Raw genomic sequence first — 24,939 nt, 5'->3', positions numbered from 1 at the left:
CACTTGGAGAAAATGCTTAAGGCTGATGTGATCGAACCGTCCATGTCGGAATGGGCATCGTCTCCAGTGCTGGTACGCAAACGTGATGGAAGCGTGAGATGGTGTATAGATTATCGCGCCCTCAATAAGGTCACAAAGAAGGATGTGTTTCCTTTACCCTTAGTGGAGGAGTGCATAGATACATTATCCGGCAACATGTGGTTCTCAAAGCTGGACGCCACCTGGGGCTATTGGAAGATTAAGGTCAAGGACGAGGACAAGTGTAAAACAGCCTTTACTACAGACCCGTGTACGTTCGCTGTTCCGTCTTAAACGCAAACGCTACGGAAATGCTACGGTAATGCTACGGAAGTGCTACGGAAATGCTACGGTAATGCTACGGAAATGGTACGGTAATGCTACGGAAGTGCTACGGTAATGCTACGGTAATGCTACGGAAATGCTACGGTTGACGCTCACAAATAATCAATCGTTTCTGAATAAATATCTGGTTCTTATAAAAAGCGGATCCTAGACGAAGCGAACTCGTAGAAACGACAGTGAAAGGTGTCTGATGGAGTGAATGTTGTATCGGGAAGTGGAAGAACGTTTTATCAAACTGTACTACTATAGAAAACCTCAGTATGCGAAAATTTGTACAACTTTTAGAAACCGGAAATATTAAGGTCATAATTTATTATTCTCGACAACAAAAGACGATAGTATTTAATTCTAAAATAAAATCACTCTCTACACTAGCGCTGCGGTCGCGTATGTGTTGTCTCTGTGTGTCCGAACATTATCGTTTTGTTTTTATGTATTTCATCTATATTTTCACTGCATTTATTCACCGCATTTGTACTGATAAACCCTAAGGTTTAAGTAATAAACTAATTGAATTGTAAAACTTGTATCAAAGTGTTAATTTAGGTACAGGTAAACAGATCAAGAATTCTGAACACAGATTGACCAGGCTATGGATAGACCCGCCTAGGGCTAATTGTAAAAAGGAGAAACTGACCAGGTGTGGTTATGACTTACACACCTGAGCCCGGTGACTCCTAATCAAGTGTATATCCATGGCCATCAGGTGAAGTTGATGGTGGTGGGGAAGGGGGTTAGTACCCATGGCAACAAGTAAGGGGGACAATTAAGTCAAGTACATGTACATGCCTGGCAAGTCTATATATAACAATCACTGGTAATATTAATGGTGTGTAAGCATTGACGATTTGTTTAAAAGTCTGATGTCGGATCAGAGGAAATTCTGGCTGCATGGGGAGGGATAAAAACTAAAAACAAAACATCAATAATTATATACTTAAGACTATACAATGTACATATGCAATCAGATACGTGTATATCACCAGAGACATATATATGTCTCTGATATCACACGTCTGCAATGGAGAAGACTCTGTATGTTTATGTGATAATGGATAACACTCTGAAAATATTTATTAATGGACTACAACTACAGTTGAGTGACAATCAGTTAACCTTTGCACCCTAGGAGAAGTGAGGAGTGCACGAGATTTAAAGTACTGAAGTAAAGGTATAATTAGTGCACAATAGTTGTTTTTAAAACTTATTATCACAAAGGACATAACCCGGTAATACTTTGATTCAATATATAAAGACTTCAACAGTGTAGAGTGAAGAATCTACTTTTGAAATCAATATGCAACCCTACAGCCTTGAGGACATGCATCCTATCACACTTTACCTGTAAGATGCCGATCAGTCTAGCTCTTTTATGTCTGGCACGTGGTATACCTGGCCAGGTGACCTGTCCCCAATTAACCCCCCGGGGTTCAATTATGGCTTATTCTCACTTAGCCAACATACAGAAATTTACCTGTATTACCTGGCCAACATGTCAAATTTTACACCTGAGTGAGTTTAAACTATAGCAGTAGCCTGTTCTTACTTTCATGAAAGAAAATATGAAAATTTCAAGTTGAATATGACTTATACAATAATGATTCAAATGAATTTATAGAGGCTACTTATAACAAATCTTAGATATTCACAGTAAAAATAGAAATTTATTAAGTTTACATATATCATGAAACCATCACCATCTCAAGAGTTTAAATTACAAATGTATGCTTTTTATAATAGAAGTATTAACAAGTGTTTTGTATGACTGTTATTTAAATCTGTGTATATGTGTGAGGGTTTTTTTTTTTTTTTTTTTTTTTTTTTTTACAAAATAACAATTTTAGAAAAGACACCAAAGCAAATATTTTTTGTGCATACCAATAATTATAAAATTCTATCAAACTAGCAGCGGATGTGTTTCTTAATGAAGTAAAGCAACGTTGCCACGAAGAAAAGTTTTTGCTATTCCAACTTTGACGATGATGTTAGTGTGATGATACAAAAAATATCTGTATAATATCAGTCCTTAAACTACGCGATTCAAATGATTCACCCTCTTTTTTTACATCTTTTACGTGTTTTAAATCAAAATTAAACGATCAAAGTCTGTATTACATGTTTTGTACACAATTCAACTTACCTAGTCTGGTATGTAGGCATTAATACATATATTTTTATTCAAATCTTTACATAGCCTGCTTGATCGAACTTGTACAGGATAATTTAACTTTTTAGTTCCACATCTTTTTTTGACTAGGTCGAGTAGCTCAACCCTGCTTTATCCCTGTAAATTCTGGATTATTGTAAGAAATTGTAATGTTCTTAAAAGAGTCCTAATTGATTAAAACTACGTTTGTCATATTCCTGACAGTTTTTTAACGTCTCACTTGAGAGATTTATGTCGGACGAAGATTTGTTTTCAGAATTAAGTCTCTTTTTTACTGTTCATAACAAGACTAACTTGATTATCTGGATGATTTCTATTTAGGACATCAGTTCTATTTCACATGTGTATGCACTTTATATACCGTATTTGCTCTTACTTTGTAATTAATTTACTCTTGTTATACTTTATCAGATACATACATATATATCACATATGATCCGAAGATATAGATTTGAATTTCCTGTCGTAGTTTTACCGAGAGAAATATATATCACATTTATACGGTCTCTGATTTTATCAATTTGTTATCAATTTTGTGATTAGACCTTTGGGTTTTAAAACTGAAATAAATAATGAATAACTCCGTAGATCACGATGACATTCTCATTAATGTTGGAAGCCAAGTTTTATGAAGCAGTCTATAGACTTACCTGTAGGTCATAATTATCTCTTATTGTTCTACCTTTCACACCTAGTATCACTTGGTCATCACTTGATCCACAGAATACCGTACCTTTAGTTGACCAGTGTACAACATGCTGTGTTGTTTGTATCATCGCTGACAATTAAGTCTAACTACCCTAGTTTACCTGTGTGATACTGTCTGGACCATTTGTACCCTATACATGTAGCCTGACCAGTGCATATTACATGGAACTGTTTTAAAGGTTTGACTATAGCACAGTAAAGGAAATATTGTTTATTTGACACGATCTTCATCTTCGTTTCCATCGTAATGCGTCGACTACTATACTAGGATCCGCCATTTTTTTTATCACACTAAGATCGATGGACCACGTGACTTGACTTGTTTTTTGTGAGAGTGTTATTTTTTCTAAACAAAGATACAGAAAGATGTATAACCATATAATTTAATTCTCACCTCTTTATTAAATTATTTGCTGTCGCTACTATGCTTTAGTGACGTTCGGTAAGTATATTTAACTAAATTTCGTTTCGATAAAAAATACACTCCGCAAAATTTTCTACCGAACGGTTATGAGACGGTCAGCGAGTGAAAATAGGTAAACGCAAACGCTACAGAAATGCTACGGAAATGGTACGGTAATGCTACGGAAGTGCTACGGAAATGGTACGGTAATGCTACGGTAGTGATACGGAAATGGTACGGAAGTGATACGGTAATGCTACGGAAGTGCTACGGAAACGCTACGCTTAAGTCGGAACTGCGAACGTACACGGGTCTGTACTAAGTATGGTCTTTACCAGTTCAAGAGAATGCCCTTTGGTCTAACCAACGCCCCGAGCACGTTCTGCAGAGTGACGATCTTGGTATTGAGAGGTCTACACTGGAACATGGTACTCGCTTTTCTGGATGATGTCCTAGTACTTGGTCGGAATTTCGAGGAGCATATGGACAACTTAGCCCAAGTGTTCGAAAGGTTCCGCCAGTACGGGATCAAATTAAAAGCGAAGAAATGTGATCTCTTCAAAACAGAAGTAGAGTACCTTGGCAGAGTAGTCGGACGCGACGGAATGAAAGTGAGTGAAGGGTCAGCTGAGACTATGAGGAAGTGGCCAACCCCTAAGTGTACCAAAGATGTGGAACGATTCTGTGGGTTTGCTAATTATCACAGAAGTTTCATAAAGAACTTTGCTGAATTTGTCTGTACCATTGTATGCACTGACAGGGAAAAACAAGTTCCATTGGGAAGCGGAGCAACAGGATGCCTTTGAGGCACTCAAGAAAGCTTTGTGTAGTGATCCTGTGTTGACGATCCCTACAACGGAAGACAAGTTTATTTAGGACACGGACGCGTCAGATTACGCGGTTGGCGCAGAGTTATTACAGGTACAGAATGGAGAGGAGAGATGTATCTCTTACTGTAGCTTTGCATTGACGCCTGAACAACGTAAATACTGTACGACGAGGAAAGAACTCCTTGCAGTTGTGAGATTCACAAGGCATTTTCGTCATTACCTGCTGGGTCGTCATTTCGAAGTAAGAACTGATCACAGCAGTCTCCAATGGTTGATGAATTTCAATAACCCTAACGGTCAACTCGCTCGATGGCTTGAGGAGTTAAGCCAGTATTGGATGGAGATTCATCATCGTCCTGGGGGTAAACATGTGAATGCTGACGCTTTGTCACGACTGCAGGAGGAATCTGATTGCCAGGAGTTCCGACACAGTGTGTTGCTGGAAGATTTACCGTGTGGTGGGTGCACTTACTGTGCTAAACGACACGAGGAATGGAGCAGCTTTATCAACTCAGTAGACGAAGCGGTATCTCTAGCTCATTTAACACCAACAGTCAGAGCCGTCGTCAGGGATGGGGACAAGCCAGACTGGGTTAACGGCTACTCATGGCAGGAAGTTGGGAAAGCTCAACGGGAGGATCCAAATTTAAGCCTGGTATTATCTTGGCTTGAGTCACGAGACGCTCCTGCTGAGAATATCCTTATGTTGAGCAGCCGGGAATCAAAACACTACTGGCTAAACAAAGAGCTATTCTCCTTGGATAAAGAAGGTGTTTAGTGGAAGCGGGACAGCAACTGTCTGGGCAAAAAACTGTTAGTGGTGCCCAAGAACTTGAGAAAGGACATACTGGTCCTATCCCATGACTTACCTTCCACTGGACATCAAGGTCAGGAGAGAACCATTGGATGTTGTAAGGAAAAGTTTTATTGGTTCAACATGTTGAGGGACATCAAAAACCACGTTGCTACCTGCTCAACTTGTAACAGGAACAAAAAAACCAAATAGGAAAGCTAGAGGTAAGCTCACATCTTATCATGCTAGCGCCCCTATGGAGAGGGTTCACCTGGACTTTATGGGTCCGTTTCCTGTTTCAAGAAACAACAATACGTACATCTTAATGATAGTGGACCAATTCACGAAATGGGTAGAGTGTATACCACTGCCTAACCAGACCGCTGGGGAAACGGCTAAGGCAGCAGTTAATCACTTTTTCTCAAGCCATCTATTCAAACAGCTCTGTGAAATGCTCCATATCCACAAAGCACGGACAACACCTTTTAGACCCTCTTCCAACGGAAAAGTGGAAGGGTTTAACCGAACGGTCATGGACGCAGTGCGATGTTTCACGAGTCGGTCTACTGGTCAATGGGACGAGTTCCTGCCACAACTCGCCGGGGCTATAAGATCTGCCGTCAACCGTAGCACTGGGTTCACACCAAACCTGTTAATGCTGGGGAGAGAGGTAAATACACCAGTCGACCTCATGTTTCCAGGCCCTCATCCCGAGGATCATGAGAATTATGAGGAATATGTATCCCATTTGGTTACGGAAATACAGTCCGCTCACGAAACCACTTGTAGTAAGTTGGTTACCAGTCAGGCTATCAACAAGCGGGACTATGACCTTAAATCATTCACAAGGTCATATTCCGTGGGTGATGCTGTGTATGTGCTAGATACCGCCACAGTCAAGGGTAAGTGTAGCAAACTCTCCCCAACCTGGAAAGGACCAGCTCTGGTAGTTCGTAAACTCACGGAGTATGTGTACGAAATCATGCTCCGAAAGAAACTTGTGACGATAAACCATGATCGTCTCAAGCCTTGTCGAGACAGAGATTTGCCCGCCTGGTTACTCAGACAACGCGAACTCCGCGCTCAGGGTAAACAGGGTCAACCGGCTGTAGCAACAGCTGAGGACAGTGCATTCTGTCTATGTCGTGGCCCTGATAACGGGGGACTGATGATACAATGTGGGGAATGTAGGGAATGGTATCATGGTTCTTGCGTAAATGTAACCAAGGAGCACGCCAAACTAATTGATGTGTATCTCTGTCCAGAATGTCTACCAGGTTGTAACTAGATATTATCTTTTTACAGAAGCATGTCTGACAGCCCTATGACACCTAAGCGACAATGGAAGGCCCAACAGAAGCAAGGATGACCCAGCAAAGCGACCCTAGCAGCTCTCCGACGACCTGAGGAATTTACTGCCCTCTGTCTGGATGTACGTCCAAGGACAGGCGAGCGAAACGCCATGCCGTAACCAAGCACTTGCCGATGGTGTTTTCCGACGTCAGTTCTAACGTCCCCAACCAGATAGAGGCGTTGAAATCATTGGTTTGCCTAGCATATGGCAGGAAAACCACTCTCCAGGCAGCTGTAGACCACGTCAACGAGTCGAGGATGATTCCGGAAGGGAGCGTCCTGGACCCTTGTCACCTCGAGGTCTTCCGGCAAGCTTGTAGTTTGTTTGGAGTCCGAGAGTCTACAGAGTTCTCTCTACATCCTGTGAACTTTCCTGCTGTGTTACTGTTCTGGAGATGTCTGATCGCTATGTTGGATGTCTGTACGCCGGCGCAACGAACAGAGTTTTACAACTTTAGAGTTGTCCGACTTACAGTGGAACCACCATTCGAGGAAGCAGCCGCAACAACACTGCAGCCGGCATCTCCAGAGTCGTCGGCCGAAGCTGAGTTACTTCCAGGTCTGGAAGAGTTCTACGTGGTGGATTCCGATGATGAGGAGACGGCCGTGCCTACCCTTAGCGCGCCCAGCAGCCCGGACGTCATCGACAGTCATTTCAACCTTGACAGGACCAGCCGCCAGATCTGGGGAAAGAGCAGTGGACACACCGTCGAGGATTTGCTGGCCTATAGTTATTCAGATGCCGTGACGGAGACCCCAAGCATTCCAGTGAATGTTGTCGGAGGCATTGTTGTGTTCAGCGAACCCAACACATACCCCCCTGTGGACTTTGAGTCGCATGGACCATGGAGGGTAGCAGTGGGTGTCCATCCCAAACACTATGAGACACTCACCATTGAGCGGAACATTTGTCTCCAACGTCTGCTGGATCATCCCAAGGTAGTGGCTCTAGGAGAGTGTGGCCTAGACCGGACCATACCCATCTCGAGATGGTCGCGTCAGGAGGAGGTCTTTGTTAAACTCCTGAGGATGGCTCGGCCTGATCAACCCCTAGTGCTACACTTAAGAGGAGTCAAGGGAGATAGCCATGGCACGGATGTGTACAGATCCGCTCTGGGTATGGTGGAGGACGTATGCTCCAGTGAGCAGAGGATTCATGTTAACTGTTTCATGGGAAAGAGCGATATTGTCAGGGCGTGGCTGCGGAAGTTTCCGAACACGTATTTCGGTGTAACTGCTGCTGTCCGCGTTTTCGACAACCCGCAACTGGAAGGATTCAAGGCCATCCCGTGGAACAGGTCGCTGCTAGAGACCGATTCTCCCTACTTTTCCCCTGGGAAGGCACGGGTTAGTACACCAGCGTACATTGGGGAGACAGCGGCTGTAGTAGCAGCACATCTAGACGCTCGGACACCCGAAATCCTTGAGTGTGCGACCGCCAATGCCCGAGAGCTGTACCAGTTATAGGGACCGTGAACTTTCATGACGCTAGTCCTTGCGAGCTGAAAGTTTCACTTGTTATTGTTTTATGTGAACTGTTCAGAAGTTATTCAACTTTGTGTGGCCACATTTTCCGGGACTTTCCTTGGAGCAAGGAACTTTTCTGTGAAGGTGTGTTTTGCTGTCGGTATGGAGGAGCATGAAAACGGGGAGGAGTGTAGTTAACCTGGGACTAGTCCGCCAGAGTTGTCTTCCTTGTCAGGATTCCGTAGTCATTCGGACAACTCCGGGTGTCTCCGTGGTTCTGACAGGAAGTCAATGAGTTTTGTGATACCAGCAACCCGAACCAGACGTGCTCGTTGAGAGAAGAAAAAACTTTGTCGCATGGAATTTCCAAAGAACATCCGACCTCACCTTGCAATAATACTTGATAAAAACAAATCGCTTCAGTTAGATATGGCAAGGGATCATCCAGTTCTTGTTCAGAATTCGAGGGTTCATACACCAGGATGGAGAGCAAATCTTCCAAAGAACGGGCCTGAAAATCCCTTTGTCGAAGACATTTTTATAGCCACTGAAAAATATATCACTGGCTATGCCTGTAAGGGAAATGCAGTATGTTCGTGTTAAGTCTCCTTGTGATAGGCCGGAACTTTTGCCGATTTATATTGCTACCTCACTGAAGCATACTGCCGAAGACACCCAGCAGCACACTCCACCCGGTCACATTATACTGACAACGGGCGAACCAGTCGTCCCACTCCAAATATGCAGAGCGCTAAGCAGGAGTAGCAACTACCATTTTTAAAGACTCTGGTATGTCTCGGCAAGGGGACAGAACCCAAAGCCTTCCTCACAGGGCGAACGCTCAACTGATGACCAAAAGTGAGGCATTGTCAAGGGAGACATTAGGAAGAAGAAAGTTGTTCAGAAAGAATAGAAAAGATAAGACCCCAAATTTAGTCGCCTCTTACGATCATGCAATGGGGGCAGCAGGAACAATTCTTACGCTCTACCTGCAGGGCAGTAAACCCCAGGTTTGGTTTGGTTTGGTTTATTTTGTTTAACGTCCTATTAACAGTTAAACCCCAGGATTCGCTGCCTGGCGTGGTGATGGTATAATTTGATGGTTATCATGGACCTCCGTGTGTGAATGGTAATGGAAAGTTAGTGCCAATAATTCCCGTAGCAAAACCAGTTGAATGAAAATGTTTTTCATGCTAACGGGTGCAAATTCCACTCAGACTTTGCTGGACCACGACCATTCATCGATGTTTAGGAATGATAATTGGTGGCGGGGAAACACACAAATACATTGTCTTCAATCCAGGTACAAGGAGTTTAGAATCAAGAAATCCTGGTGCTCTTTTTGTTGCTCTTTCCAGAGCCAAATCATCTTGTGTAAAACCTGGGAGTATTTGTGATTTTGCATGGCATCCATCTGTCCTCATCAACGAAGACCGGGTTTGCCATAAATTGGACACACCGACAACGAGAGCAAGAACAAAAGAAATACATCGCAATGAAGACATTGTACAAAAAACAAAGCACACGTTTCTGAATCTTCAGAATGATGTTCACCATGTACTCTCAGGAGAAATTGATGAATGATTGTACATTGTACTTCTACTTGTCTTGCCCGTGTACTTTTTAAGATACTTTAAAATCATTTCGATGTTTAATGTGTCAACAGTTTGACATGTTGGTTCTGTACAGAGAGTTACCTTTTGCGCTTAATTCATTTTTTGTCATTGTAATTTTTCGCTTTTGTAATGTTTACACATGAGTAATGAAAGCGTCCGTGTGTACAAATGAGTAGTATACATCTGCTATATAAGTTAAGATGAAATGTCTTCTTTTGTAAGTAAACTAGCAGTGGCAAAGCTTTTTCGTTATCGGTCTTAAGTGTCGAATCCAAATCAGTTTGATTTCGTGTCCATGATTTAGGACGAACTTACACAGACATTAGTTTTTGGGAGACCAATATATATGAGTACGTTAAATTAGCTTCATATGTGATATTTGTATAATGCAAATGTATCAAACTTATATGATTATTGACGAAGCCGGGTGTGTCGAAATGTGCAACGTGTATGAAAAAGGATTCATCATAACATGTTTTACTGGGATTTTGAAAGGTTTCTGGTTCATGTGCTGTTGTCTCCGACCTGGTTTTTGTGTTGGTTTTTGTTTAACGTCCTAGTAGCAGCCAGGGTCTCTGCCCTTTAGCAACAATAATTTGATATATCAATAACAACAATCTGCACTGTAATGATTGCTATTATTATTGATTAAAGGCCGTCACCCCGAAAAAAAAACAAAAAAAAAACCCCCCCAAAACAAGAGGCCCTTTGGGCCTGTATCGCTCACCTGGTTGGATTTGACCGAATGTCAAAATAATGCTCATGTTTGTCAACCTCCAACAATGCTATACATGGTTATAGTGTGGGGATCCCAACTGCTTTAAAGAAATAATGTAGTCCAGACTATCTAAATTTAACTTTATGACTAGTAGCGATTTAAAGAAAATACCATTATTTCCCCTATGGGGCCCCGCCCATTTAGTCCATTGGGGGTCAAAGTCATCGTTAATGCAAAATCTGTTTTGCTTTCTCCAAGACGTTTTTGACCAAATTGGGTTCAAATCCATTCATCACTTAGTAATGACTAGTAGCGATTTAAAGGAATTATCTCTATATCCCTATTGGGCCCCGCCCCTTTGTCTCGTTGGTTTGGTTTGGTTTATTTTGTGTAACGTCCTAATAACAGCTAAGGTCAAACTCACCATTTATGCAAAATCTGTTCCCCTTCCCCCAAGAATGTTTCTGACCAAATTGGGTTCAAATCCGTTCATAACTTTATGACAAGTAGTGATTTAAAGGAATTACCTCTATTTCCCCAATTCGGCCGTCCCTTTGGCCCCGCGGAGGTCATAATCACCATTTATGCAAAATCTGTTCCCCTTCCCACAGGAATGTTGACTAAATTGGGCTCAAATCCATTCATAACTTTATGACTAGTAGCGATTTAAAAGAATTACCTCTATTTCCCCTATTGGGCTCCACCCCTTTGACCCCTTGGGGGTCAGAGTCACCATTAATGCAAAATATATTCCCCATCCCCCAAGGATGTTTCTGACTTAATTAAGTTCAAATCCATTCATACCTTTATTACTGGTAGCGATTTAAAGGAATTATCTCTATTTCTCCTATTGGGCCCTTTTGCCCCTTCGGGGTCAGGGTCATCATTTATGCAAAATCTGTTTCCCTTCCCCCAATGTTTCTGACCAAATTGGGTTCAAATCCGTTCATAACTTGATGACAAGTAGCGATTTAAAGGAATTACCTCTATTTCCCCTATTGGGCCCACCCCTTTGGCCCCTTGGGGATCAGAGTCACCATTTATGCAAAATCTGTTCCCCTTCCTCCAAGGACGTTTCTTACCAAATTGGGTTCAAATCCATTCAAAACTTTATGATTAGTAGCGATTTAAAGGAATTGCCCCAATTTCCATTATTGGGCCCCGCTCCTTTGGCTCCTTAGGGGTCAGAGTCACCATTCATGCAAAATCTGTTCCTCTTCCCCCAAGGTTGTTTCTGACCAAATTGGGTTCAAATCCATTCATTACTTTATAACTAGTAGCGACTTAAAGAAATTGCCTCAATATCCCCTATTGGACTCCGCCCCTCCGGCCCCTTGGGGGTCAGGGTCACCATTTATGCAAATGTGTGACCCTTCTGCCAAGGATGTTTCCGACCGAATTGGGTTCAAATCCATTCTTAACTTGATGACTAGTGGTTCAAAGGAATCGCCTCAATTTCCCCTATTGGGTCCCGACCCCTTGGGGGTCAGATTCACCATTGATGCAAAATCTGATCCCCTTCCGCCAAGGATGTTTCTGACCAAATTTGGTCAAAATCCAATAACAACATTTTGAAAAATAGCTATTTGAAGCAAATGTTGAACGGACGGACCGACGGACGCCGCCCCATGACATAAGCTCACCGGTCCTTCGGTCCAGGTGAGCCAAAAAACGGTTCTTTCAAGAGAAGGCCTCCCCGTGGCAAGAGCTGGTAGCGGTTCATTGTTAAAACATTCTTGAGAAATAAATCGGCTAACTTCCTCTACAGGTTTGTATTTTATGGGACTGTGTCGATTTGAAAATGGCTATAATTTTGATAACCTCTTTTCCTTTATTTATCTCTTATCTTCTTGACTTGCACCCGATGAACGGTGATTCCAGAGGTAACCATAATCCCTCAAAATAGCATTGATTGCAATCCTGCTGCCGCTACATTCAAAAGGACGACCAACCGCTGCCATCCAGTTTTACTTTTTTTTCCTCCATGCTCTACGTCATTCTTACCATATCTTCATGTTCTGCGCGTTTCCGTGTTTTAATCTACCTAATTTGGATTGCATTATTTTTCAGTCAGCAACATGTTTTTTTGTCCTTCAAAACGTTTCTTGAAATCCTTTATTGAGCACTTCATGGAAGAATAACCTAGAACTGTGATAGCTTCTAACGGGAGTGAAAGTCGGGACTTTCATTGTCACTAACACACAAGTACATAACAAGCACAATTATATCATACACATTTTAATCATCTCGACTACTGTTTTCGCTTAAAATATATGAGTATACTGCAGTAGACGTAGAGGATATTTTTATGTATATCATGCCAGAACAGACAATTTTTTTTATGATATAATGGATTTATGTGGGTTTTAAGGGATAACCTTTAGCAAATTTCATCAATCTGCTAATATAATAGAAATGTAAATTACATATAGGTATTACTTAAACATATACGTTTGCAAGTGGCAATTACTTTAGCTGCGCTCTTCAAAGGCTTTGCCTTCATTCATATTTAAATCATGTATACAAATATGTTTCATCAGCTAAATTGATATAATTTAATCGTTCACATTTCAACTGTTGCATTTCTAACCTTTTTTTGTTTATTGGCAGAATTAGCATATGCATGCGACATACGATTACCCAGATGTCCATATTATATTGCATCATAAAATATCAATTTACAGTATAATGGATATTTTTGAAGGACATGTTTATATTTCTTTGTTTATTTAGTAATATCCTTCCATTACAGGTCTTATAATATAATTGATACAATAGGAATATGGCAACAGCTTTAGGAGGTTTCCGTTTAATCTATCAATTTCTTAAATAATAAAGATTGCATGCATACATGAAACAAGAGGCGCATGGGGCCTGTATCGCTCACCTGGTTGGATTTGACCAAATGTCAAAATAATGTTCCTGTTCAATTCCTTTTGTTTGTTAACCTCAAACAATGCTATATATGGTTATAGCGTGGGGATCCCAACTGCTTTAAAGAAATAATGAAGTCCAGACTCTCTGAGTTTACAACATGCATTGATAACTTTATGACTAGTAGTGATTTAAGGGAATTACCTCTATTTTCCATATGGGGCCCCACCCCTTTTGCCCCTCGGGGGGCAGAGTCACCATTTATGCAAAATCTGTTCCCCTTCCCCAAAGAATGTTTCTTACTAAATTGGGTTCAAATCCATTCATAAATTTATGACTAGTAGCGATTTAAAGGAATTACCTCTATTTCCCATATGGGGCCCCGCCCCTTTGGCCCCTTGGGGGTCAGAGTCACCATTTATGCAAAATCTATTCCCCTTCCCCAAAGGATGATTCTTAATAAATTTGGTTCAAATCCATTCATAACTTTATGACTAGTAGCGATTTAAAGGAATTACCTCTATTTTCCATGTGGGGCCCCGCCCCTTTGGCCCCTCGGGGGTCAGAGTTGGCCCCTCGGGGGTCAGAGTTACCATTTATGCAAATCTGTTCCCCTTCCCAAAAGGATGTTTCTTATCAAATTGGGTTCAAATCCATTCATAACTTTATGACAAGTAGCGATTTGAAGGAATTACCTCTTATTTCCCCATTAGGCTCCGCCCCTTTGGCCCCTTGGGGTCAAAGTCACCATTTAAGCAAAATCTGTTCCCCTTCCCCCAAGAATGCTTCTGACTAAATTGGGTTTAAATCCATTCATAACTTTATAACAAGTAGCGATTTGAAGGAATTACCTCAATTTCCCCTATTCGGCCCCGCCCCTTTCGCCCCTTGGGGGTCAGAGTCACAATTTATGCAAAATCTGTTCCCCTTCCCCCAAGAATACTTCTGACCAAATTGGGTTGAAATCCATTCATAACTTTATGACTAGTAGCGATTTGAATGAATTACCTCTATTTCCCCATTAGGCCCTGCCCCTTTGGCCCCTTGGGGGTCAGAGTAACCATTTATGCAAAATCTGTTCCCCTTCCCTGAAGGATGTTTCTGACCAAATTGGGTTCAAATCCATTCATAACTTTATGACTAGTAGCGATTTAAAGGAATTGCCTCAATTTCCCCTATTCGGCCCCGCCCCTCGGGCCCCTTGGGGGGTCAGAGTCACAATTTATGCAAAATCTGTTCCCCTTCCCCCAAGAATACTTCTGACCAAATTGGGTTCAAATCCATTAATAACTTGATGACTAGTAGCGATTTGAAGGAATTACCTCTATTTCCCCATTAGGCCCCGCCCCTTTCGCCCCTTGGGGGTCAGAGAAGCCATTTATGCAAAATCTGTTCCCCTTCCCCAAAGGATATTTCTGACCAAATTGGGTTAAAATCCATTCATAACTTTATGACTAGTAGCGATTTGAAGGAATTACCTCTATTTCCCAATTAGGCCCCGCCCCTCAGGCCCCTTGGGGGTCAGAGTCACCATTTATGCAAAATCCGTTCCCCTTCCCCCAAGAATGTTTTTGACCAAATTGGGTTCAAATCCATTCATAATTTTATGACTAGTAGTGATTTAAAGGAATTGCCTAAATTTCCCCTATTGGGCCCCGCCCCTCAGGCCCCTTGGGGGTCAGAGTCACCATTTATGCAAAATCTGATCCCCTTCTGCCAAGGATGATTCTGACCAAATTGGGTTCAAATCCATTCATAACTTTATGACTAGTAGCGATTTAAAGGAATTGCCTCAATTTCCCCTATTCGGCCCCGCCCCTCAGGCCCCTTGGGGGGTCAGAGTCACAATTTATGCAAAATCTGTTCCCCTTCCCCCAAGAATACTTCTGACCAAATTGGGTTCAAATCCATTAATAACTTTATGACTAGTAGCGATTTGAAGGAATTACCTCTATTTCCCCATTAGGCCCCGCCCCTTTCGCCCCTTGGGGGTCAGAGAAGCCATTTATGCAAAATCTGTTCCCCTTCCCCAAAGGATATTTCTGACCAAATTGGGTTAAAATCCATTCATAACTTTATGACTAGTAGCGATTTGAAGGAATTACCTCTATTTCCCCATTAGGCCCCGCCCCTCAGGCCCCTTGGGGGTCAGAGTCACCATTTATGCAAAATCCGTTCCCCTTCCCCCAAGAATGTTTTTGACCAAATTGGGTTCAAATCCATTCATAATTTTATGACAAGTAGTGATTTAAAGGAATTGCCTAAATTTCCCCTATTGGGCCCCGCCCCTCAGGCCCCTTGGGGGTCAGAGTCACCATTTATGCAAAATCTGATCCCCTTCTGCCAAGGATGATTCTGACCAAATTTGGTCAAAATCCAATAAGAACTTTTTGACTAGTAGCGATTTGAAGCAAATGTTGACGGACGACGGACGACGGACGCCGCACCATGGCATAAGCTCACCGGACCTTCGGTCCAGGTGAGCTAAAAATCAATGCAACTATGACTGTAAACAGGAGGTATTTTGTATAGCACGGCAAACTTATGGAGTACATAGGTAAAATCAAACTTAAACGGTTTACAAGACACACACAACACGCGCACGTTAACAAGGTTTCACGAGTCCGTTTGATATCGATTCAGTCAATCATCAAAAGGGATGATCGTCTTTTCGTCAAATGCGATCGTGGGTAATTTTTGTCTGGTCAATGCGCAGACGCGAGAGGACACACTTCAGGTTGAACATCGCGCAGTTCGTTTACCGTTTGTAGCCAAGGTTATTCTCGGTTTGCCCTGGAATCCAAAACAGGATAATGGGCCCTGCAAAAAAAAAAAAAAAAAAAACTTTTTTATGCAACAGTGTTCTAAAATTGGTATTTATAATCCTTTGGAGTACCGACTTGGTTACATCGTTATTTTTATTTCCTCTTCAGCCAAATGATTCACAACGGTTTCAGCTGTAAAAATGAGGCATTATCAGGAAGATGAAACGAACACCACGATCACTAGCAACACGAACTGCGGCTACGTTGTCCTCTCGGCCCTGCAGGTAGGGCGTAAGAATTGTACCTGCTGCCCCCATTGCATGGTCGTAAGAGGCGACTAAATTTTGGGTGTGGTGCTGGGTGTCTTCGGCAGGATGCTTCAGTTGGGTAGCACTTTAAATCGGCAAAAGTTCCGGCCTATCACAAGGAGACTTAACACGAACATACCGCAGCCTCCCAAACACACACATACGCACACACCACACGCATCCATGTCGCAAGCACGTCCTTAAATGACCTTAGCTGTTAATAGGACGTAAAACAAAATAAACCAAACCAAACCAAACCAAACTTTGTTCTCTATATTGGAGCCATCGGTATATATGTGGGCGTTGTAGGGATATTGGAGGGATATTGTTAAAACCCAGAAAAAATAAGAGTTCTTAATCTGGACGTTCGTCGTGTAAATTGAAGCATTATTAGGCAGATTGTACCAATAGTATGCATTACCAGTAACACAAACTGCGGCTTATTTCTCCTTTAGCTTATTTCATTTGGTATATATTAGGGTGTATGAGGGATATTGTAAGGGGTTTGGTTTGGTTTGGTTTATTTTGTTTAACGTCCTATTAACAGCTAAGGTCAGATTGTAAGGGGAACTCTGAAAAGAGCTTTTAAATTACACTGGGAGGGAACGTTTTTGTGTCGTTAAAGACTCGTGCTTTGGAAGCAGGTCCAAGCCATTTAAGTGAACTATAGATTTTTAATCTAGATTAAGTAACTGAAAGCATGCTTCCCCTGCTTTGTCATATCTCACATGTTAACGTTACATGTCCTCGATGTCTTCGTGTTGATCGCAACCTGTCAGGATAACATCGAACAGTTTAGTTAGTTAAGTCCAAACACAACAAATAAAAATACTTTTCATCAATTATACCTCAGCATTTTATCAATTAAACAAATCATGTATCGGTTACAAAACACATATATCACGTTTAACAGATAAAAAAAGTAGGCCTACAATGCATACTTGCGTTAATGTTTTTTTCCTGCTGAAGACACATGTGTTTACGTTACGTGCATATAAAATACGAAATGCCGATCACTTGGAGAATGCATGATTGAATGACAAATAATCGATTTGCATGCATATGTATGTATAATAAGTTTGAAACGTGACATTTTGAATATGAGTTAAGACATCGCTAATTGTTTATGTTTAAAATTGATCCGCTTGTTTTACTGCCAGTAAAATTTACTCACCGAGCACTGATTTCAATGGCGGCGGAGATGATCACAGACGACTACCGTATGTTATGCCGGAGTGATTAAATGCCATGACTTCTAAATATACCATTTATCTATCAATTAGGTCTGATTATTAATCAACCCCATGCTCGGGAGGGACAACACCCGCTATCGTTATTCCTCTTGTCCGTCAGGACATTTGTGCGAGAGGTGTGAAATCTTGTCGCGGGGGTCACGACAAACACCTGTCCAGTGGTCAGTAAGGTTAATTGTTTGTTCGAATCATGAGATGTACATTACCTATAATATCGTAAGTAACGTTATATAGTCAGGAAATTCGGGACCAAGCAAAAAGTTCGATATAGCGAGAAATTCGAATCAACGAAGTTCGAATAATCGAGGTTTGACTGTAGTTGATTTTAAAATTTAATTAATATTTTCCTGTTTTACTTTATACTATTAAAATTCTGTTGAATGTTTGGAAACTGACGAGTCATTCTTAAACGTATTTGCAAGGTTTGCGATGCATGATTTTGTCGAGGCTGTTTTGTGTTTTGAAACTAGCTGGGAGGAGGTTACAGTACTAGTTTTCCACAAATGGTTCCTAGAATCGTCCAAACCCTTCAGGGTAATGTTTTAGTTTAGAGATATATTCCTTATATTTTAGTTTAGAGGCGTATTCCTTATGCTTTAGTTTGGAGACGCATTTCTTATGGTTTAGTTTGGAGACGTATTCCTGATGCTTTAGTTTAGAGACGTATTCCTTATGTTTTAATTTGGAGACATATTCCATATGTTTTAGTTTGGAGACGTATTCCTTATGTTTTAGTTTTGAGACGTATTCCTTATGTTTTAGTTTGGAGACGTTTTCCTTATGCTTTAGTTTAGAGACGTATTTCGTATGCTTTAGTTTGGAGACGTATTTCTTATGCTTTAGTTAGGAAACGCATTCATTTTGTTTTAAGTTAGAGATGTATTCCTTATGCGTTAGTTTTGGCACAATTTCCTTCGAACTGTTCCGTTTTGTTTCCCTTATTAGGCGACGTGCTTTTGCCATTATTATTTAACAAGTAGCGATTTATAATATCTACCTGTATTTTCCCTATTAGGCTCCGCAAATCTAGCCCGATGTTTTAGTTTTATTAGATCTCCCTTGTCAAATAATGCTCCAGATTATTCGATAAAAAAATCGACTCCGTCGTTCCGGACAAGCAGCGAAAAGGGATATCCCCCTGTTGGGCCCCGCCCCTGTTGCTCCAAAGAAGCCATATCCTCTGTCAAAAAACATTTGTTCTTCTTTGCCCAATATTGCTTTAGACAAAATTTCATTTAAGTTCCTTTCAGAGCTAGTTTTGATTGAAAGGATTTACCTCTATCTTTCATTTTGGCCAAATGTTGACTTACGACGGACGTTTCGCCATGTCATCGAGATTTTGGGTCTGATTAAAAATCATAATTAAAATTGTGATTATTTACTTCCCATAGAGCTATACAACCCAATATAATGTTGATTATTAACGGTTGGTATTGGTGATTGGTTTACCTTTTAACATTTTAGTTAGGGTTGTTTTTTCGGTCCTTTTAATCGGGTGTTGTTTGGTCCTAAATGACTTAAATAGTCAACAGGCAATAGACCCAATACAATACAAAAGAACATCGATCTAGTAATGTACTCGTGTTACAAACTTACTTATACCCATGGCCAGTATCCAGTGCGGTATTGTAGAATGTGTTACCTGACTACACACGTGTAACCTAGATGTTCAATTTATAGGACAATGTCGAGCGGCACCACATGTAAGCGAACAATGTCGCGATGGGGAAGGATATGTGACGACCTCAAATTTGTAATACTTCTATTATTCCTCTTCATATCACTGTTCATATTTTATCATAAAAACATCGAGAATCATCTCAACGGGATACATTTCAAAACTCGGATCAACACTGGCAGGTATGTTTATTTCTCAAGCTTCTTCTCATTTTAGGTCTTTGGCTACTTTTAGGTATTTAGTAGCCAGAGTGCTAATCCTATAGATAGGGATATTTTGTGTAGCGGAAGTGCTATATTGTTAACACAATTGCTTGAAATCTAGGAGTCAAATTGTCGAAATTTGGTTTGTTGGTAAATGTCTTATTGAAGGGAAAACTGATAAAATTTGTTGATTGTAGATATAACCGTTTTGGAGATACTGACAAACATATATTCACATATTGAACATGTTCACTAGCTTTCAAGCTATTAAAACTATTGGCTTTGCGGGGCATCACAATAAAAAAAAGTTATATCCTTAAAAAATAGGAGGCAATCATAGACCTTAACTGTTTCACTCCTTATAAAGTTCATATATAAGATTTAAAAAAAAATCACTTAAAGAAAAACCTTTTGGAAAAAAGTGGGGTACAACATCAGGGTTTTAAATTGTTTATATATTATTTGACAAAAGAAGACTTGAACATTGGGATAGCCTGTGTTCTATTTTGCGGGTGATTTTCTGTAGCTTATGGTAATAATTGGAAGTCTTATCTAGCAATGACAACATCCAATACCACACAGTGCAAGAGAAACACTAATATAAATAACTAAGCTGTATGTATTAATGCATTCACTGTACTGTCTTGACATTTATATATGTATGTTAACAGTGAAATATACAGTGGAACTGCAATACACTTACAGGCGTAGATTATAAACTGGTTAGCCGCAGTATCATTTTCATTGATAATTTATATGTAATTACCAGTATATAAACAAGCATGATAGGTTGCTAAAACAAAACATGTCCCCTACGGGCCCCTCTAAATTTCGATGCTCCGTATGGCTATAGCCATTGCCTGCTACGAGGTTTCACATTGCAGACCACCAGAATTTACTCCTGCTGTAATCGTTTGAATATCATGATATATTTCAAACGGTCGAGCAAAACAAAACAAAACAAGTAAATTCGGGTACATTTTCCTCCTCCCCAAAAAAATGTTAAAATTACCAGGAATTAAAAAGTCATACACATGCACTCAAAAAATTACACTTTATCTAAAGGTTTCCCGAGTCATTACTTATTGTCAAATCACACAACCATTTGTCCGTCGTCATTGAAATAAATCTTCGCTTAAAGTCAGGTACTATCGAAGGAGTTTTAATAAATCAGTACATACAACACCGGTTGCCTTTTGGGCCGTAATTATAGGACCGGACCCACGTATGTGTCTCAAAGCAGATCACAAACTAAAAATACGTCATTTAAAATATGTATTTATGTATGATGACCACGATATACTGGCAACAAAGGGGAGTCTAAGGAACGATTTTTCAGATACTGAAGTTTTGTATATATTATTATTCTTAAATCTCCAATGGAAGATTTTTGACTGATTTAGAGCTGGTGAAGGGATTTCTATGAAACGCATTTTGAGGCTATCAGGTATCGAAGATGACCACAACAGTATAATTTCTTATGCATTTTGGCATGTCACCCCGAGTTTAAAACATTTTCAATTTAATGTGCAAAGTTGATTTATATAATAGAACGTTTCTTTAACAGTATAACAAGACTACAACTTCTTTTCTACAAATTTAGAATTTTATCTAAAGGCTGTCGTCCACAAGATATAAATAACGTAGCCACATTATAACAATATACGAGAGTGTATAAATATACGTATTGTTTGTATGCGGTTTCAGATATGACACCTTTCTGCATGAACACTTTTCCTCCCCTCCCCCCTCCTCATGTCCTTTTCCATACTGGGTAAATCACTTCAGTGACTCCGTTGTAATCACGCCGCAATTATTTGTGGACACATTAAGACTAGACCCGGGGCACCTTTTCAACCCTAAAGTTATCTCTATAATTATCTACCAGGTAATCGTGACACGTTATTTATATTCATATGCCAAATATAAGTGTGTGTCGCCAGACTGCCGCACGCCCCTCCTTACTACAAAGCACGTCTGTGCAAAGTATCAGGAGTACGGCACATCGTGTCGTTTCTACTCTCACCATACGGATTAACTACATTTTTTTTTCTAAATCTACTGCTTTTACGACTTTTTTTTTTTACCTACGGTGAGAAACACAGTGGAAGCACGATTTATAAACACTGGTTTCCGGTTGTGGCCGAGGCGATTCAAGCGGTATATATATTTATATGTGCTTTCAACACGGTGACGTATTTGACGTGTCCTCTTTTAATGACATCAAAATAAATCTTCTGCCTCCATTGCAACACTTATTTACAATTGGGGCAGACAACTATTTTTCTTGGTTTTTTTTTTTTTGCTTTCTTTCCTCACTGCTCTGTCTTTTTGTGTGCTTACTTCAGGTGTCTCCTTGACACCGTCCTCATATCGCCCTTGTTGCGAGGCTGTTCAATTCATAAACAAAACAAACAGACACGTGGAGAGGATATTATTGAATTATAATGTTGATTATGTTATGTATGCATAAAACGGCGAAATTCGATATAGCGATACACAATCGTATATTCGTAAACGGTTATCTTTTAAGTGTTTAGATTTTTAAGATGTGTTATCCTTCAATCACAAAAGCTATATTGATCATCACCATCGGATATCCCCCGTAAACTTGAAATCAAGGACATCAAAGACTCTGAAGCCACCTTCCTCGAACTTTACTTACCACGTGACCAGCAGGATTTGGTTTATTGTTTAACGTCCTAGTAACAGGCAGGGTCATTCAAGGACGTACATGTACCTGGTTTTGGAGGTGGAGGAAAGCCGGAGTACCCGGAGAAAAAACACCGACCTACGGTCAATTCCAGGCAACTGCCCCACATGGGTTTAGAACTTGCCACCAAGAGGTGGAGGGCTAGTGATAGTGCCACCTCACTGAAGCATACTGCCGAAGACACCCAGCAGCACACCCCACCCGATCACATTATACTGACAACGGGAGAACCAGTCGTCCCACTCCATTTTTAAAGACGCTGGTATGTCTCGGCTAGGGGACAGAACCCAAAGCCTTCCTCACAGCAGCGAACGCTCAACTAAAGGCCAGAGGTGCATTTTGTTGGCGAACGTTTTGTGCTCACTGAACGCAGCGCTCGCGAAAAACGATTTCAATATGGCCGCCAATATGGAGGACATATTAAGAATATTGGTTTTGGACGAGCTGGCAGACGACACTGTTAACTTAGATTCATTTACAAATGCTTCATCAGCAATTATAAGATCTACCAATGCCGCTTTACAATTGGTAGGCCTACTTAAACATGAGCGCATGGACCCCACACGGATCCTCAATTACTTCGAAGAAGTAATCCCAATTTATTCGCTGGGAGAGTTCAAGAGTCATTTTAGAATGACTAAATCATCATTTGAGGTAGGCTTACATCATTCAAGGCACAGGGATTTGTAAGATAAATGATGATTATGAATAGAGTGTTAGGTTCAAGACATTCTCGTGGTACATTATTCAATTTCTAGCTTCACCTTTTGGGGAGAAAACGGCATTATGGCGAAATATTATAATATATGAATTACGCATATCTATATCAGTGTAATTCCCCGTTTTGCGATATTTTTTCACTACTTTTATTATATAAGCGCCTCTTACTTTAAATAACGTCATTTGACTGTTTCATTTATGGGTGATTCTCCAACTTCGGGACAATTTCTGTCCGAGGCAAAAAAAAAAAAAATCACATGTAGGACAGCATTTTTTTGTATGTGAATCAACCTAAGAAGAAGAAAGTATATATGTGATAAATGATAAAACAGTTAAATCATGTTCTGAAATATAAAAAAAATCATCGCTGTGTCATGTGGTTACTATATATTGATCGTAACGATAAAATGCCTACTAGCAGGGTACCATTCTATCTTCAGTGTTGTTGTTTTTTTTTTATAAAAAAAACCACTGACTAGATTTTAATTTTTGATATGTACCGAATGACTAATCAACAGATAAGGTTTCTCTCATAAAATAGCTTTATAAAAAAAAGGTTTTTGAATTTATCCATAGATAGCATCAAATCCGTGTCCATGGTTTTCAATGTCTGTACAGTTACAGATTCAGAAATTCCGGATTTTTCCAGAACGGCACCCATTTTTGAAATGTCCTGCTTATACACTTTTTTAAAGGTTGTTTTAAAACAAATAAGAGATATACGTGCTTTGGGGAATCCTTACTATGTCTGTACCGTGCCTTCCGTATGTCTTTTTAAAAATCTCATATCGGTTAAAAACTGTTGTGCAATGGATACATGCTTTTGAACAGAAAACCACTGATGTTCAAACTTTTCACCAAACACTTGGTCGAGGCTACCAAAGGGTCAAAATTGTAAAAAATGTCCATTCCGCAACAGTATGTACCGTTACGTTTTACTAAGTAACGGTTTTGTACCGTTACGTTTTACTAAGTTACGGTTCTGTACCGTTACGTTTTACTAAGTACAGTCTGTACCATTACGTTTTACTAAGCAACGGTTCTGTACCGTTACGTTTTACTAAGTAACGGTTCTGTACCTTTACGTTTTACTAAGTACAGTCTGTACCGTTACGTTTTACTAAGTAACGGTTCTGTACCGTTACGTTTTACTATGTAACGGTTCTGTACCGTTACGTTTTACTATGTAACGGTTCTGTACCGTTACGTTTTACTAGGTACAGTCTGTACCGTTACGTTTTACTAAGTAACGGTTCTGTAAGGTTACGTTTTACTAAGTACAGTCTGTACCGTTACGTTTTACTAAGTAACGGTTTTGTACCGTTACGTTTTACTAAGTAACGGTTCTGTACCGTTACGTTTTACTAAGTAACGGTTTTGTACAGTTACGTTTTACTAAGTAACGGTTCTGTACCGTTACGTTTTACTAAGTACAGTCTGTACCGTTACGTTTTACTAAGTAACGGTAAGGACAATGTCGTAGCGGTATCGACTTTTTGTATCATTCATATAAAGTTATTGTCTTCAAATATGTAAAATTGTATTTTTCTTAAACAAAAAAAAAAGCAAATATAGTTACTTGTTAGTTGCCTGATTTCAAATAAATTTGTTGCTTTAAAAATGAGCGTTTTTATCATTAACGTTACATCCTCGTCTATACATGACACACAAGTCTGTACCGTTACCGTAAGGAAATTGTTGTACAGAAAACAATTTTGATTATTTCTTCATTATGAAAGGGTCCAAATAAACCGTAACTATTGACAATATCACATAGAAAACATTATTCTATTTGAATAGATAAGACGGGAAATATCACAACAGAAGTTCAGTAATAGCGGGTGTTCGAAAGCTATTATTTGAATGAATGATACTTTTTGATTTTACACAAAGCTGTAATTCAATCGGTCAAGCTATCGTATCTGCGTCATGTATACATACTTGTTTGTTCATTCTGGTACACACATTTACCGACACAGTTTCATTTTTCATTTTTCACACCCCCAG

At 40.2% G+C, this 24,939-nt stretch overlaps 1 protein-coding gene across 1 annotated transcript; it reads left to right on the top strand.

The window, feature by feature from the left end:
- The first annotated feature begins 6,749 nt into the window (after nt 1–6,749).
- Nucleotides 6,750–8,084, top strand: LOC117318128 (putative deoxyribonuclease TATDN2). The gene has a single exon (XM_033873130.1). The coding sequence runs from the start codon at nt 6,750–6,752 to the stop codon at nt 8,082–8,084; it is 1,335 nt and encodes a 444-aa protein (XP_033729021.1).
- The last annotated feature ends 16,855 nt before the right edge of the window (nt 8,085–24,939 follow it).

Source organism: Pecten maximus, chromosome 19 (assembly GCF_902652985.1).
Source record: "Pecten maximus chromosome 19, xPecMax1.1, whole genome shotgun sequence".
Lineage (NCBI taxonomy): Eukaryota > Metazoa > Mollusca > Bivalvia > Pectinida > Pectinidae > Pecten > Pecten maximus.
Note: the sequence above shows the minus strand (reverse complement) of the source record. Positions and strands in the feature narration are given on the sequence as shown.